The 15,128-nt window shown below is 48.6% G+C and overlaps 1 protein-coding gene across 2 annotated transcripts in view; it reads left to right on the forward strand.

Annotated features, from left to right (window-relative positions):
• Positions 1 to 15,128, forward strand: part of LOC118395800 (pleckstrin homology domain-containing family G member 7-like) — a 46,277-nt gene that overhangs the window by 4,261 nt on the left and 26,888 nt on the right. For both annotated transcript variants that reach the window (XM_035789736.2, XM_035789737.2), the window contains exon 3: positions 4,167 to 4,189. In XM_035789736.2, coding sequence (XP_035645629.1) covers positions 4,167 to 4,189 — 23 coding nt within the window. The remainder of the gene's footprint in view (positions 1 to 4,166; positions 4,190 to 15,128) is intronic.

The raw sequence follows: 15,128 nt of genomic DNA on the forward strand, positions 1-15,128 counted from the left end.
CTGGGTACCAGCCCTCTCCCCCTCATTCTCCCTGAGTACCAGTCCTCTCCCCCTCATTCTCCCTGGGTACCAGTCCTCTCCCCCTCATTCTCCCTGGGTAACAGTCCTCTCCAACACATTCCTCCTGGGTACCAGTCCTCTCCCCCTCATTCTCCCTGGGTACCAGCCCTCTCCACCACATTCCTCCTGGGTACCAGTCCTCTCCCCCTCATTCCCCCTGGGTACCAGTCCTCTCCCCCTCATTCTCCCTGGGGACCAGTCCTCCCCCTCATTCTCCCTGAGTACCAGCCCTCTCCACCACATTCTCCCTGGGTACTAGCCCTCTCCACCACATTCTCCCTGGGTACCAGCCCTCTCCACCACATTCTCCCTGGGTACCAGTCCTCGCCCCCTCATTCTACCTGGGTACCAGTCCTCGCCCCCTCATTCTACCTGGGTACCAGTCCTCTCCCCCACATTCCTTCTGGGTACCAGTCTTCTCCCCCTCATTCTCCCTGGGTACCAGTCTTCTCCCCCTCATTCTCCCTGGGTACCAGTCCTCTTCCCCTCATTCTCCCTGGGTACCAGTCCTCTCCCCCTCATTCTCCCTGGGTACCAGTCCTCCCCCTCATTCTCCCTGGGTACCAGTCCTCTCCACCACATTCTCCCTGGGTACTAGCCCTCTCCACCACATTCCTTCTGGGTACCAGTCCTCGCCCCCTCATTCTCCCTGGGTACCAGTCCTCTAACCCTCATTCTACCTGGGTACCAGTCCTCCCCCCCATTCTCCCTGGGTACCAGTCCTCTTCCCCTCATTCTACCTGGGTACCAGTCCTCCCCCTCATTCTCCCTGAGTACCAGCCCTCTCCACCACATTCTCCCTGGGTACTAGCCCTCTCCACCACATTCTCCCTGGGTACCAGTCCTCGCCCCCTCATTCTCCCTGGGTACCAGTCCTCGCCCCCTCATTCTCCCTGGGTACCAGTCTTCTCCCCCTCATTCTCCCTGGGTACCAGTCCTCTCCCCCTGATTCTCCCTGGGTACCAGCCCTCTCCACCACATTCCTCCTGGGTACCAGTCCTCTTCTCCTCATTCTCCCTGGGTATCAGTCCTCTCCACCACATTCCTCCTGGGTACCAGTCCTCTCCACTACATTCCTCCTGTGTACCAGCCCTCACCACCACATTCCTCCTGGGTACCAGCCCTCACCACCACATTCCTCCTGGGTACCAGTCCTCTCCACCACATTCCTCCTGGGTACCAGTCCTCTTCTCCTCATTCTCCCTGGTACCAGTCTTCTCCCCCTCATTCTCCCTGGGTACCAGTCTTCTCCCCCTCATTCTCCCTGGGTACCAGTCTTCTCCCCCTCATTCTCCCTGGGTACCAGTCCTCTCCCCCTCATTCTCCCTGGGTACCAGTCCTCTCCAATACATTCCTCCTGGGTACCAGTCCTCTCCCCCTCATTCTCCCTGGGTACCAGTCCTCTCCACCACATTCCTCCTGGGTACCAGTCCTCTGCCCCTCATTCTCCCTGGGTACCAGTCATCTCCCCCTCATTCTCCCTGGGTACCAGTCCTCTCCCCCTCATTCCTCCTGGGTACCAGCCCTCTCCACCACATTCCTCCTGGGTACCAGTCCTCTCCACCACATTCCTCCTGGGTACCAGTCCTCTTCTCCTCATTCACCCTGGGTATCAGTCCTCTCCACCACATTCCTCCTGGGTACCAGTCCTCTCCACCACATTCTTCCTGGGTACCAGCCCTCACCACCACATTCCTCCTGTGTACCAGTCCTCTCCACCACATTCCCCCTGGGTACCAGTCTTCTCCCCCTCATTCTCCCTGGGTACCAGTCTTCTCCCCCTCATTCTCCCTGGGTACCAGTCTTCTCCCCCTCATTCTCCCTGGGTACCAGTCTTCTCCCCCTCATTCTCCCTGGGTACCAGTCCTCTCCCCCTCATTCTCCCTGGGTACCAGTCCTCTCCCCCTCATTCTCCCTGGGTACCAGTCCTCTCCAATACATTCCTTCTGGGTACCAGTCCTCTCCCCCTCATTCTCCCTGGGTACCAGTCCTCTCCAATACATTCCTTCTGGGTACCAGTCCTCTCCCCCTCATTCTCCCTGGGTACCAGTCCTCCCCCTCATTCTCCCTGGGTACCAGTCCTCCCCCTCATTCTCCCTGGGTACCAGTCCTCCCCCTCATTCTCCCTGGGTACCAGTCCTCCCCTCATTCTCCCTGGGTACCAGTCCTCCCCCTCATTCTCCCTGGGTACCAGTCCTCTCCCCTCATTCCTCCTGGGTACCAGTCCTCTGCCCCTCATTCTCCCTGGGTACCAGTCATCTCCCCCTCATTCTCCCTGGGTACCAGTCCTCTCCCCCTCATTCCTCCTGGGTACCAGCCCTCTCCACCACATTCCTCCTGGGTACCAGTCCTCTCCACCACATTCCTCCTGGGTACCAGTCCTCTTCTCCTCATTCACCCTGGGTATCAGTCCTCTCCACCACATTCCTCCTGGGTACCAGTCCTCTCCACCACATTCTTCCTGGGTACCAGCCCTCACCACCACATTCCTCCTGTGTACCAGTCCTCTCCACCACATTCCCCCTGGATACCAGTCTTCTCCCCCTCATTCTCCCTGGGTACCAGTCTTCTCCCCCTCATTCTCCCTGGGTACCAGTCTTCTCCCCCTCATTCTCCTGGGTACCAGTCTTCTCCCCCTCATTCTCCCTGGGTACCAGTCTTCTCCCCCTCATTCTCCCTGGGTACCAGTCCTCTCCCCCTCATTCTCCCTGGGTACCAGTCCTCTCCAATACATTCCTTCTGGGTACCAGTCCTCTCCCCCTCATTCTCCCTGGGTACCAGTCCTCTCCCCCTCATTCTCCCTGGGTACCAGTCCTCTCCAATACATTCCTTCTGGGTACCAGTCCTCTCCCCCAATACATTCCTTCTGGGTACCAGTCCTCCCCCTCATTCTCCCTGGGTACCAGTCCTCCCCCTCATTCTCCCTGGGTACCAGTCCTCCCCCTCATTCTCCCTGGGTACCAGTCCTCCCCCTCATTCTCCCTGGGTACCAGTCCTCTCCCCCTCATTCTCCCTGGGTACCAGTCCTCTCCCCCTCATTCTTCCTGGGTACCAGTCCTCTCCCCCTCATTCTTCCTGGGTACCAGTCCTCTCCACCACATTCTTCCTGGGTACCAGCCCTCTCCACCACATTCTCCCTGGGTACCAGCCCTCTCCACCACATTCTCCCTGGTTACCAGCCCTCTCCAGCACATTCTCCCTGGTTACCAGCCCTCTCCAGCACATTCTCCCTGGTTACCAGCCCTCTCCACCTCATTCTCCCTGGGTACCAGTCCTCTCCACCTCATTCTCCCTGGCTTATTGTGGTGGCTGCTCACAATGTCAGCTTTTGACAGCAAATTAATCAGCAGTAAATGCACTGACAGCTCAGCACAGCCCCACCACACACACACACACACACACTGATCAGAGGGCCCTAGGAAGGCAGCAAGGCTCCTCCACAGGCCTCCTATTCACCAATGTCAGCAGTGATAGAGAGGTTAGTAGGCATTAGGATAAATTAATGGGGGGGATCTATTCATTGGGCTCCCAGCATTTTGCCTAGGCCATTCTCAATAGAGCCCCAACATTCTCTGTAGATAGTAAAGGGCTAATCGGGCTATTCAAATTCTAACGACCATATGAAAACACTTGACATTTCTCTAGATAATATTTTTTCAAGAGATTGAAATGTTTTGTTTGTTTGAAAGTGATATATCCATGTTATGTAGGAGCAGGAGGCCTGTGTAATGTTGATTTAGTGTTATGTATTCTGCAAGAGTTCCTACACCTTTCAAATCAGCCAGGGCCTTTGTTTTCTCTAGCCCATCACACTCAAGGCTCTTAAATCATCATTGACCTTCTAGGGCTGGTTAACCGGACCCAGATTAATCTTAGCCTGCACTAAAAAGCATGTTCAAAGGAGATTCTCTGTTGAAAGTACTTCTTAGGCCAAGAGTAAGGTTAAACTGTGCCAGAGAAACCAGCCCCTAATGTTTAGATCCAGTAGATATCCTGTCCTATTTTTCACTGTCTATGTGTTTGCCCTTTCACATTAGTATCTGCTTTATAACAAGCCATTTTCAACATAATTATCCTAACCAAGCTGCCTCTGTCTGTTTTTACAGGACAAGGAGGCTTGCCATAATAGGTAGGTCTGCCACCCGCAAGTCCCACAGAGTGATTTGAGTGTTATCTGTGTCCCCACTTGGTTTAGGCAAAATACCTACACTGTGGCCTGCAATTATCATATACTACCTGGACATTATTTGCATGGCAGGAGGGGAATTTGCCTATAACCAACTAACTCTGAACTATGGCACGCAGTTAGGAAACCAGGGTTGTATTCATTAGGCTCCAAACAGAACAAAACTGACTGTTTCCCGTTGCAAAATGTTTTGCTATGGTGTGCCCTAATGAATATAACCCAGCACAAAAGGGACCAAAACAGAGACGATTCCACTTTCTCTCCATTCAGTGAACAAACCATTTTTGAGCCAAACGTTCTCATTTGCATGATTGCATCTAATTTGTTCACCGTTCCAGTGATCCTGGGAGTTTTTGTTTGTATGGAAACATCTTGAGGGAAAAATGTCCCCAAGCTGGGCCTTGTTGCCTGAATTACATCCGCTCATTGGACATTTGGCGCTCAACGGCTAAATAAGATTGGACCCAGAGTAGAGGGAGCTCCATTGTATATTCGTTGTGCTTTGGGTTTGTTAGTGAAACTGTTTGCAGAGCATTATAAGCTCAGTGGGTATAGTTATGAGAGTCCCATGGTTACAGCTATAAGATCTTCATTTGAGCCAGTTTGGAGCAGCAAGAAGATAATCATACAGCAACAGGAAATGTGGATTATAATTAATATAATACATTTTTCATAAAGGAAACAATTCAAAGTGGAAATTACAAACTTCAAAAACACAAAGTGTTCATGCAACAGGGTGATCAAATTAGCATCCATCGTGTGGACGAGACAAGGCCTCATTAATGCTGTTTTTCCTGGACTGCCAGCAGTTCCACCACCACCCCTCCTAATGGGCCGCCCGGGCAGGACTCTTCTTCTGGATAATTAGGCAGCTATTGTCCTTGTAATTATTATAGTTACACCCTGGCACCATCCCCCTCATTTCCCCCCACATGGTGGCAGGGATCAGAAGACCATTTGTCAGAACGCTTTTTTTGGGGGCATCGTTATTTTGCTGCAGGGGGTGGTTTGGGGGACGAAGTGCCCCTCTTTGCAGGGGCTCGACTCAGTGGCAGAGGGGCCAACGCACAGAGGGCATTCTGACCGGCCACAATGAGACATGATGTCTTTGTGACCTGCTTGGAAATAAACTGCAATTAGTGCTGACAGATCCGCATGCAGTACTCTTCCACCACCACCAACATCACTTGCATTTACTGTAAGACTTATAGCCTGCTCAAGGTGCTGGTTAACTATAATATATGCCATGCTTTTATCCAAAGCAACTTACAGTTATGGTTGCATGCATTTTACGTATGGGTGGTCCTGGGAAAAGAACCCACTACCCTGGTGTAACAAGCACCAACTGAGCTTTGTATTGTTAACTCAGCACCCTTTGTGTGCCTATACATATAAGGGCCATAAGATGCGCCAGGGTCCACACTACCATGACTGATATTAGTTTACTAAAGAGAAGATAGTCCTAGAGAGGACAAAGAACAGTAGTTGCTCTCAGAGGTATTATCTGTGCTGAGGCGTTAACAGACATGGCCAGGGGAGAACTAACATACCACATTACTCGGGTCTCATTGTACACTTACAGAAGGACACTGCTGAAGTGTACACATTGGCTTGCTGCACCTCGTCTACACTCAAGTCAGTCAGTCTTCTGTTGGTGGTTTACATAAGATGAGTACAGCTGGTTATATAAGCATACCATTACAGATACACAGCAGTTTCCTGAGGACATCCATACAATCCAAGGAAAATGACAATGGGTAGACTTTTTGGATAGGGTGAGACATTTTGGTAACAGACCATAAAATAAAATCAAGAACCAACATACTTCCGTTCCCTGTAGTTGTATAACTGTTCCTGTTTGTGGGTTCTGTATACGCCATCATAAACAGCCATGGATTTTCAGCTGTTTGTCTTCCTTATGGTGTGGTCATTTCTAGATAACCTTTCACCAAGCACAGCGAAAGTCTGTACTCCAAGTCTAACTTATGGTGCAGTATACATGATAACATAATTATAACACCATTCACATTCTGAAAATCAAAATCTTCAATCAAACAAACACTGGATTGTGTCTCACGTAACCCTAGTCTAACGTTACTATACTCTAAATTGTCATTCATTACTCAGCTATTAGGAAGGAATAAAAAATGGAAAAAAGTCTGGAATCATGGGTACGTTAACTAAACCCATGAGCTTTTAGTTAAATAGAGCAACTGGAGAGAGTTAATCAAGACCTCACTATGAAAGCTATAAAGCCAGTGAGTAGTCTACTCTAGTCACAGCACTGGTAGTGAATGTTAAACTGAATGACTAAAGACCAGCCTATCAGGTTGTTATTTGGGTCATCATTAACTACCCTCACTATTCCCCGGAAAGACAACTGAAATCTATCTTGTAAACTCAGAGGTAGCTACTGTGGTTGGTTTTATAGAGTGTGTACATACACTGAGTGTACAAAACATTAAGGACACCTGCTCTTTCCATGATATAGAATGACCAGGTGGAAGCTATGATCCCTTATTGATGTTACTTGTTAAAGCCACTTCAATCAGTGTAGATGAAGGTGAGGAGACAGGTTAACATTTACATTTAAGTCATTTAGCAGACGCTCTTATCCAGAGCGACTTACAAATTGGTGCATTCACCTTATGACATCCAGTAGAACAGTCACTTTACAATAGTGCATCTAAATCTTAAAGGGGGGGGGGGTGAGAAGGATTACTTATCCTATCCTAGGTATTCCTTAAAGAGGTGGGGTTTCAGGTGTCTCCGGAAGGTGGTGATTGACTCCGCTGTCCTGGCGTCGTGAGGGAGTTTGTTCCACCATTGGGGGCCAGAGCAGCGAACAGTTTTGACTGGGCTGAGCGGGAACTGTACTTCCTCAGTGGTAGGGAGGCGAGCAGGCCAGAGGTGGATGAACGCAGTGCCCTTGTTTGGGTGTAGGGCCTGATCAGAGCCTGGAGGTACTGAGGTGCCGTTCCCCTCACAGCTCCGTAGGCAAGCACCATGGTCTTGTAGCGGATGCGAGCTTCAACTGGAAGCCAGTAGAGAGAGCGGAGGAGCGGGGTGACGTGAGAGAACTTGGGAAGGTTGAACACCAGACGGGCTGCGGCGTTCTGGATGAGTTGTAGGGGTTTAATGGCACAGGCAGGGAGCCCAGCCAACAGCGAGTTGCAGTAATCCAGACGGGAGATGACAAGTGCCTGGATTAGGACCTGCGCCGCTTCCTGTGTGAGGCAGGGTCGAACTCTGCGGATGTTGTAGAGCATGAACCTACAGGAACGGGCCACCGCCTTGATGTTAGTTGAGAACGACAGGGTGTTGTCCAGGATCACGCCAAGGTTCTTAGCGCTCTGGGAGGAGGACACAATGGAGTTGTCAACCGTGATGGCGAGATCATGGAACGGGCAGTCCTTCCCCGGGAGGAAGAGCAGCTCCGTCTTGCCGAGGTTCAGCTTGAGGTGGTGATCCGTCATCCACACTGATATGTCTGCCAGACATGCAGAGATGCGATTCGCCACCTGGTCATCAGAAGGGGGAAAGGAGAAGATTAATTGTGTGTCGTCTGCATAGCAATGATAGGAGAGACCATGTGAGGTTATGACAGAGCCAAGTGACTTGGTGTATAGCGAGAATAGGAGAGGGCCTAGAACAGAGCCCTGGGGGACACCAGTGGTGAGAGCGCGTGGTGAGGAGACAGATTCTCGCCACGCCACCTGGTAGGAGCGACCTGTCAGGTAGGACGCAATCCAAGCGTGGGCCGCGCCGGAGATGCCCAACTCTGAGAGGGTGGAGAGGAGGATCTGATGGTTCACAGTATCGAAGGCAGCTGATAGGTCTAGAAGGATGAGAGCAGAGGAGAGAGAGTTAGCTTTAGCGGTGCGGAGCGCCTCCGTGATACAGAAAAGAGCAGTCTCAGTTGAATGACTAGTCTTGAAACCTGACTGATTTGGATCGAGAAGGTCATTCAGAGAGAGATAGCGGGAGAGCTGGCCAAGGACGGCACGTTCAAGAGTTTTGGAGAGAAAAGAAAGAAGGGATACTGGTCTGTAGTTGTTGACATCGGAGGGATCGAGTGTAGGTTTTTTCAGAAGGGGTGCAACTCTCGCTCTCTTGAAGACGGAAGGGACGTAGCCAGCGGTCAGGGATGAGTTGATGAGCGAGGTGAGGTAAGGGAGAAGGTCTCCGGAAATGGTCTGGAGAAGAGAGGAGGGGATAGGGTCAAGCGGGCAGGTTGTTGGGCGGTCGGCCGTCACAAGACGCGAGATTTCATCTGGAGAGAGAGGGGAGAAAGAGGTCAGAGCACAGGGTAGGGCAGTGTGAGCAGAACCAGCGGTGCCGTTTGACTTAGCAAACGAGGATCGGATGTCGTCGACCTTCTTTTCAAAGTGGTTGACGAAGTCATCTGCAGAGAGGGAGGAGGGGGGGGGGGAGAGGAGGATTCAGGAGGGAGGAGAAGGTGGCAAAGAGCTTCCTAGGGTTAGAGGCAGATGCTTGGAATTTAGAGTGGTAGAAAATGGCTTTTAGCAGCAGAGACAGAGGAGGAAAATGTAGAGAGGAGGGAGTGAAAGGATGCCAGGTCCGCAGGGAGGCGAGTTTTCCTCCATTTCCGCTCGGCTGCCCGGAGCCCTGTTCTGTGAGCTCGCAATGAGTCGTCGAGCCACGGGGCGGGAGGGGAGGACCGAGCCGGCCTGGAGGATAGGGGACATAGAGAGTCAAAGGATGCAGAAAGGGAGGAGAGGAGGGTTGAGGAGGCAGAATCAGGAGATAGGTTGGAGAAGGTTTGAGCAGAGGGAAGAGATGATAGGATGGAAGAGGAGAGAGTAGCGGGGAGAGAGAGCGAAGGTTGGGACGGCGCGATACCATCCGAGTAGGGGCAGTGTGGGAGGTGTTAGATGAGAGCGAGAGGGAAAAGGATACAAGGTAGTGGTCGGAGACTTGGAGGGAGTTGCAATGAGGTTAGTGGAAGAACAGCATCTAGTAAAGATGAGGTCGAGCGTATTGCCTGCCTTGTGAGTAGGGGGAAGGTGATAGGGTGAGGTCAAGAGGAGAGGAGTGGAAAGAAGGAGGCAGAGAGGAATGAGTCAAAGGTAGACGTGGGGAGGTTAAAGTCGCCCAGCACTGTGAGAGGTGAGCCGTCCTCAGGAAAGGAGCTTATCAAGGTATCAAGCTCATTGATGAACTCTCCGAGGGAACATGGAGGGCGATAAATGATAAGGATGTTAAGCTTGAAAGGGCTGGTAACTGTGACAGCATGGAATTCAAAGGAGGCGATAGACAGATGGGTAAGGGGAGAAAGAGAGAATGACCACTTGGGAGAGATGAGGATCCCGGTGCCACCACCCCGCTGACCAGAAGCTCTCGGGGTGTGCGAGAACACGTGGGCGGACGAAGAGAGAGCAGTAGGAGTAGCAGTGTTGTCTGTGGTGATCCATGTTTCCGTCAGTGCCAAGAAGTCGAGGGACTGGAGGGAGGCATAGGCTGAGATGAACTCTGCCTTGTTGGCCGCAGATCGGCAGTTCCAGAAGCTACCGGAGACCTGGATCTCCACGTGGGTCGTGCGCGCTGGGACCACCAGATTAGGGTGGCCGCGGCCACGCGGTGTGGAGCGTTTGTATGGTCTGTGCAGAGAGGAGAGAACAGGGATAGACAGACACATAGTTGACAGGCTACAGAAGAGGCTACGCTAATGCAAAGGAGATTGGAATGACAAGTGGACTACACGTCTCGAATGTTCAGAAAGTTAAGCTTACGTAGCAAGAATCTTATTGACTAAAATGATTAAAATGATACAGTACTGCTGAAGTAGGCTAGCTGGCAGTGGCTGCGTTGTTGACACTACACTAATCAAGTCGTTCCGTTGAGTGTAATAGTTTCTGCAGTGCAGTGCAGTGCTGCTATTCGGTTAAAGAAATATTTTTAAGCCTTCACACAATCCATGTCTCAATTGTCTATGTGTGCCATTCAGAGGGTGAATGGGCAAGACAAAATATTTAAGTGCCCTCGAACAGGGTATGTTAATAGGTTTGTGTCAAGAACTACAACGCTACTGGGTTTTTCACGCTCAACAGTTTCCGGTGTGTATCAAGAATGGTCCACCACCCAAAGGACATCCATCCAACTTGACAAAACTATGGGAAGCATTGGAGTCAACATGGGCCAGCATCCCTGTGGAACGCTTTGACATCTTGTAGAGTCCAGGCCCCAACGAATTGATGCTGTTCCGAGGGCAAAAAGGGGGGGGGGTGCAACTACATTTTAGGAAGTTGTCCTTAATGTTTTGTACACTCAGTGTATTTATGCAGTGGTAGGGAAGTCAATTCAAGTAGGTACACACTTTGTTTTACCATAGCAAACAACATAACGAATGCATAAGATGTCAATACATAAATTCATTTATTGGCAATCCAATCTAATCCATTAATTCTGCATGATTTGAATTTGTCATTTGGATATTCTGTGTGTACCTGCAGTTCACCCTCAACAACAACACAAAGGGATGACGTGAAAACAGTTGAGAACAGGGGCTGTTCCAGCACTGCCTAGGGCGTCTTGGGTCTGGCAATGCTTTAGTTTCTTCCTCTGACAGAAGAGCTGAGGACTATAAAAGCACACACACACGCTCACACATGTGCGCAGGCGCTTTATGGTAATGTTTACCACAAACCCTCATGCACTTGCTAGTTCACAGTGCAGTGAGTGCATATGGTATTTCATCAATGTAGAAATGCCAAAAGGAATTCTGATATTTCCTGTTAAACCGTCTTCTTGGCAAATACTGTGAGAATATTCTGTCTGTGGATTCTGTTCCATTATGTTTGTAAATATACAGTAACTAATTTGTTACGCCATTACTCGTGTTCGTTATTACACCTGTATTATTTATACTGTACCTCCCTTTGACATACTGTATTGCTCACCTTGTATTACACCTTCTCTTATTATGTCATAAAGCATTGTTGTTATACCTTTATATGATGTGTGGGTCTAATCCTGAATGCTGATTGGTTAAATCCGCATTCCAGCTGTTGTCCATTCCACAAGTTACCACCGGCTAAATCTATGACTTTAAAATGCCTATTTACTCTGTTCCATCTGAATGCGCAATCCACATGTATCATCAGCCCAGCCAGGCAATGTATATACTTGATCTCCACTATAAAAAAGCATCTAGACATTATCTCACATTTCTTTTAGACTAACATTTTGTTTTCAACCGCAGAGATTTGTAAAACCTTGCTCTGTCTCTGACATTTGCAACATTGTTTCAATGTTCAAATTGGATCTCCTGCTGTCCTATAGTAATGAACGTGTTGGGAGTCGGGACGAGACAGACAGACAGACAGGCAGTGTTTCTCAGCCAGTTGAAATCATGAATCAGCTGGCATCATATTAAACAAAAAAATGTACATTGAAAAAAGGTCAAACAAAACAAAGTGCAGCTAGTTTGCAGTATTTCCAGCTTCAGTTTGGAATGATTATGTTGCTGTGTTGTTGGCTAGCTCCTCTGAACAACGGTGTCCTGACATGTGAGCGAGCACATTTTGAACGGCAGGCGAAATCGCGTCTCATTAGCTCATTGTTATGGATGAATCCAAATAAATCTCAACTAGAAAACAGCTTAAACAAATGCAAATCCAGCTACTTTTCTGTTATTCTGGCTGCACTTTGTGATATTACTGTAAGTTAGCCGTAGTTGGCTAGCTAGCAAGCAATGGATAAGAAATTTGCCAGCTATGGCGTTGGAACTATTAGAATGAACAACTGGGTCGCGTCCATAAATACAGAACAAAAGACTGAACGACTGGGTTACATCCCTGGCAACCTCAATGGATAGAATGAACGACCAGCCGGATTGGGTAGCAACCCTAGATTTGTGTCGTGACTACTAAATCTTGTGGAAGAATGAAAAAGTATGCATAAATTCATCAAAATCTCTCTTTATAAAAAAATATATATTATTTTACATTTTTTTAGGAGGTAGATCAGCTTTAATATTACAGATAGATTGTAGTTTCTATCAATGTAATCGTCTGCATCACTTCCTTTTAGTATATATATATATATACACTGCTAAAAAAATAAAGGGAACACTAAAATAACACATCCTAGATCTGAATGAATGAAATATTTTTATTAAATACTTTTTTTCTTTACATAGTTGAATGTGCTGACAACAAAATCACACAAAAATTATCAATGGAAATCAAATTTATCAACCCATGGAGGTCTGGATTTGGAGTCACGCTCAAAATTAAAGTGGAAAATCACACTACAGGCTGATCCAACTTTGATGTAATGTCCTTAAAACAAGTCAAACTGAGGCTCAGTAGTGTGTGTGGCCTCCACGTGCCTGTATGACCTCTCTACAACGCCTGGGCATGCTCCTGATGAGGTGGCGGATGGTCTCCTGAGGGATCTCCTCCCAGACCTGGACTAAAGCATCCGTCAACTCCTGGACAGTCTGTGGTGCAACGTGGCGTTGGTGGATGGAGCGAGACATGATGTCCCAGATGTGCTTAATTGGATTCAGGTCTGGGGAACGGGCGGGCCAGTCCATAGCATCAATGCCTTCCTCTTGCAGGAACTGCTGACACACTCCAGCCACATGAGGTCTAGCATTGTCTTGCATTAGGAGGAACCCAGGGCCAACTGCACCAGCATATGGTCTCACAAGGGGTCTGAGGATCTCATCTCGGTACCTAATGGCAGTCAGACTACATTTGGTGAGCACATGGAGGGTTTGTATGGCCCCCCAAAGACAATCCAACCCCACACCATGACTGACCCACCGCCAAACCGGTCATGCTGGAGGATGTTGCAGGCAGCAGAACATTCTCCACGGTGTCTCCAGACTGTCACGTCTGTCACATGTGCTCAGTGTGAACCTGCTTTCATCTGTGAAGAGCACAGGGCGCCAGTGGCGAATTTGCCAATCTTGGTGTTCTCTGGCAAATGCCAAACGTCCTGCACGGTGTTGGGCTGTAAGCACAACCCCCACCTGTGGACGTCGGGCCCTCATACCACCCTCATGGAGTCTGTTTCTGACCGTTTGAGCAGACACATGCACATTTGTGGCCTGCTGGAGGTCATTTTGCAGGGCTCTGGCAGTGCTCCTCCTGCTCCTCCTTGCACAAAGGTGGAGGTAGCGGTCCTGCTGCTGGGTTGTTGCCCTCCTACGGCCTCCTCCACGTCTCCTGATGTACTGGCCTGTCTCCTGGTAGCGCCTCTATGCTCTGGACACTACGCTGACAGACACAGCAAACCTGCTTGCCCCAACTTGCATTGATGTGCCATCTTGGATGAGCTGCACTACCTGAGCCACTTGTGTGGGTTGTAGACTCCGTCTCATGCTACCACTAGAGTGAAAGCACCGTCAGCATTCAAAAGTGACCAAAACATCAGCCAGGAAGCATAGGAACTGAGAAGTGGTCTGTGGTTATCACCTGCAGAACCATTCCTTTATTGGGGGTGTCTTGCTAATTGCCTATAATTTCCAACTGTTGTCTATTCCATTTGCACAACAGCATTTGAAATGTATTGTGAATCAGTGTTGCTTCCTAAGTGGACAGTTTTTTTTCACAGAAGTGTGATTTACTTGGAGTTACATTGTGTTGTTTAAGTGTTCCCTTTATTGTTTTGAGCAGTGTATATACAGTACCAGTCAAAAGTTTGGACACACCTACTCATTCCAGGGTTTTTCTTTATTTGTACTATTTTCTACATTGTAGAATAATGGTGAAGACATCAAAACTATGAAATAACGCATATGGAATCATGTAGTAACCAAATAAGTGTTAAACAAATGATTCTTCAAAGTAGCCAACCTTTACCTTGATGACAGCTTTGCACACTCTTGGCATTCTCTCAACCAGCTTCATGAGATAGTCACCTGGAATGCATTTCAATTAACAGGTGTTCCTTGTTAAAAGTTAATTTGTGGAATTTATTTCCTTAACGCATTTAAGCCAATCAGCTGTGTTGTAACAAGGTAGGGGTGGTATACAGAAGATAGCCCTATTTAGTAAAATACCAAGTCCATATTATAGCAAGAACAGCTCAAATAAGCAAAGAGAAACAACAGTCCATCATTACTTTAAGACATGAAGGTCAGTCAATCAAGAACATTTCAAGAACTTTGAAAGTTTCCTCAAGTGCAGTCGCAAAAACCATCAAGCACTATGATAAAACTGGCTCTCATGAGGACCGCCACAGGAAAGGAAGACCCATAGTTACCTCTGCTGCAGAGGATAAGTTCATTAGAGTGACCAGCCTCAGAAATTGCAGACCAAATAAATGATTCACATAGTTCAAGTAACAGACACATCTTAACATCAACTGTTCAGTGAATCAGGCCTTCATGGTTGAATTGCTGCAAATAAAACACTACTAAAGGACACCAATAATAAGAGGAGACTTGCTTGGGCCAAGAAACACAACCAATGGACATTAGATCGGTGGAAATCTGTCCTTTGGCCTGATGAGTCCAAATGTAAGGTTTTTGGTTCCAACTGCTGTGAATGGATGATCTCTGCATGTGTGGTTCCCAATGTGAAGCATGCAGGAGGAGGTGTGATGGTGTGGGGGTGCTTTGCTGGTGACACTGTCAGTGTGGCTACCACAGCATTCTGCATCTATACGCCATCCCATCTGGTTTGCGCTTAGTGGGACTATGATTTGTTTTTCAACAGGACCCAATAAACCCCCAGGATGTGTAAGGGCTATTTGACCAAGAAGGAGCGTAATGGAGTGCTACATCAGATGACCTGGCCTTTGACCTCAACCCAATTGAGATGGTTTGGGATGAGTTGGACTGCAGAGTGAAGGAAAAGCAGCCAACAAGTGCTCAGCATGTGTGGTAACTCCTTCAAGACTATTGGAA

Source organism: Oncorhynchus keta, chromosome 17 (genome assembly GCF_023373465.1).
Source record: "Oncorhynchus keta strain PuntledgeMale-10-30-2019 chromosome 17, Oket_V2, whole genome shotgun sequence".
NCBI lineage: Eukaryota > Metazoa > Chordata > Actinopteri > Salmoniformes > Salmonidae > Oncorhynchus > Oncorhynchus keta.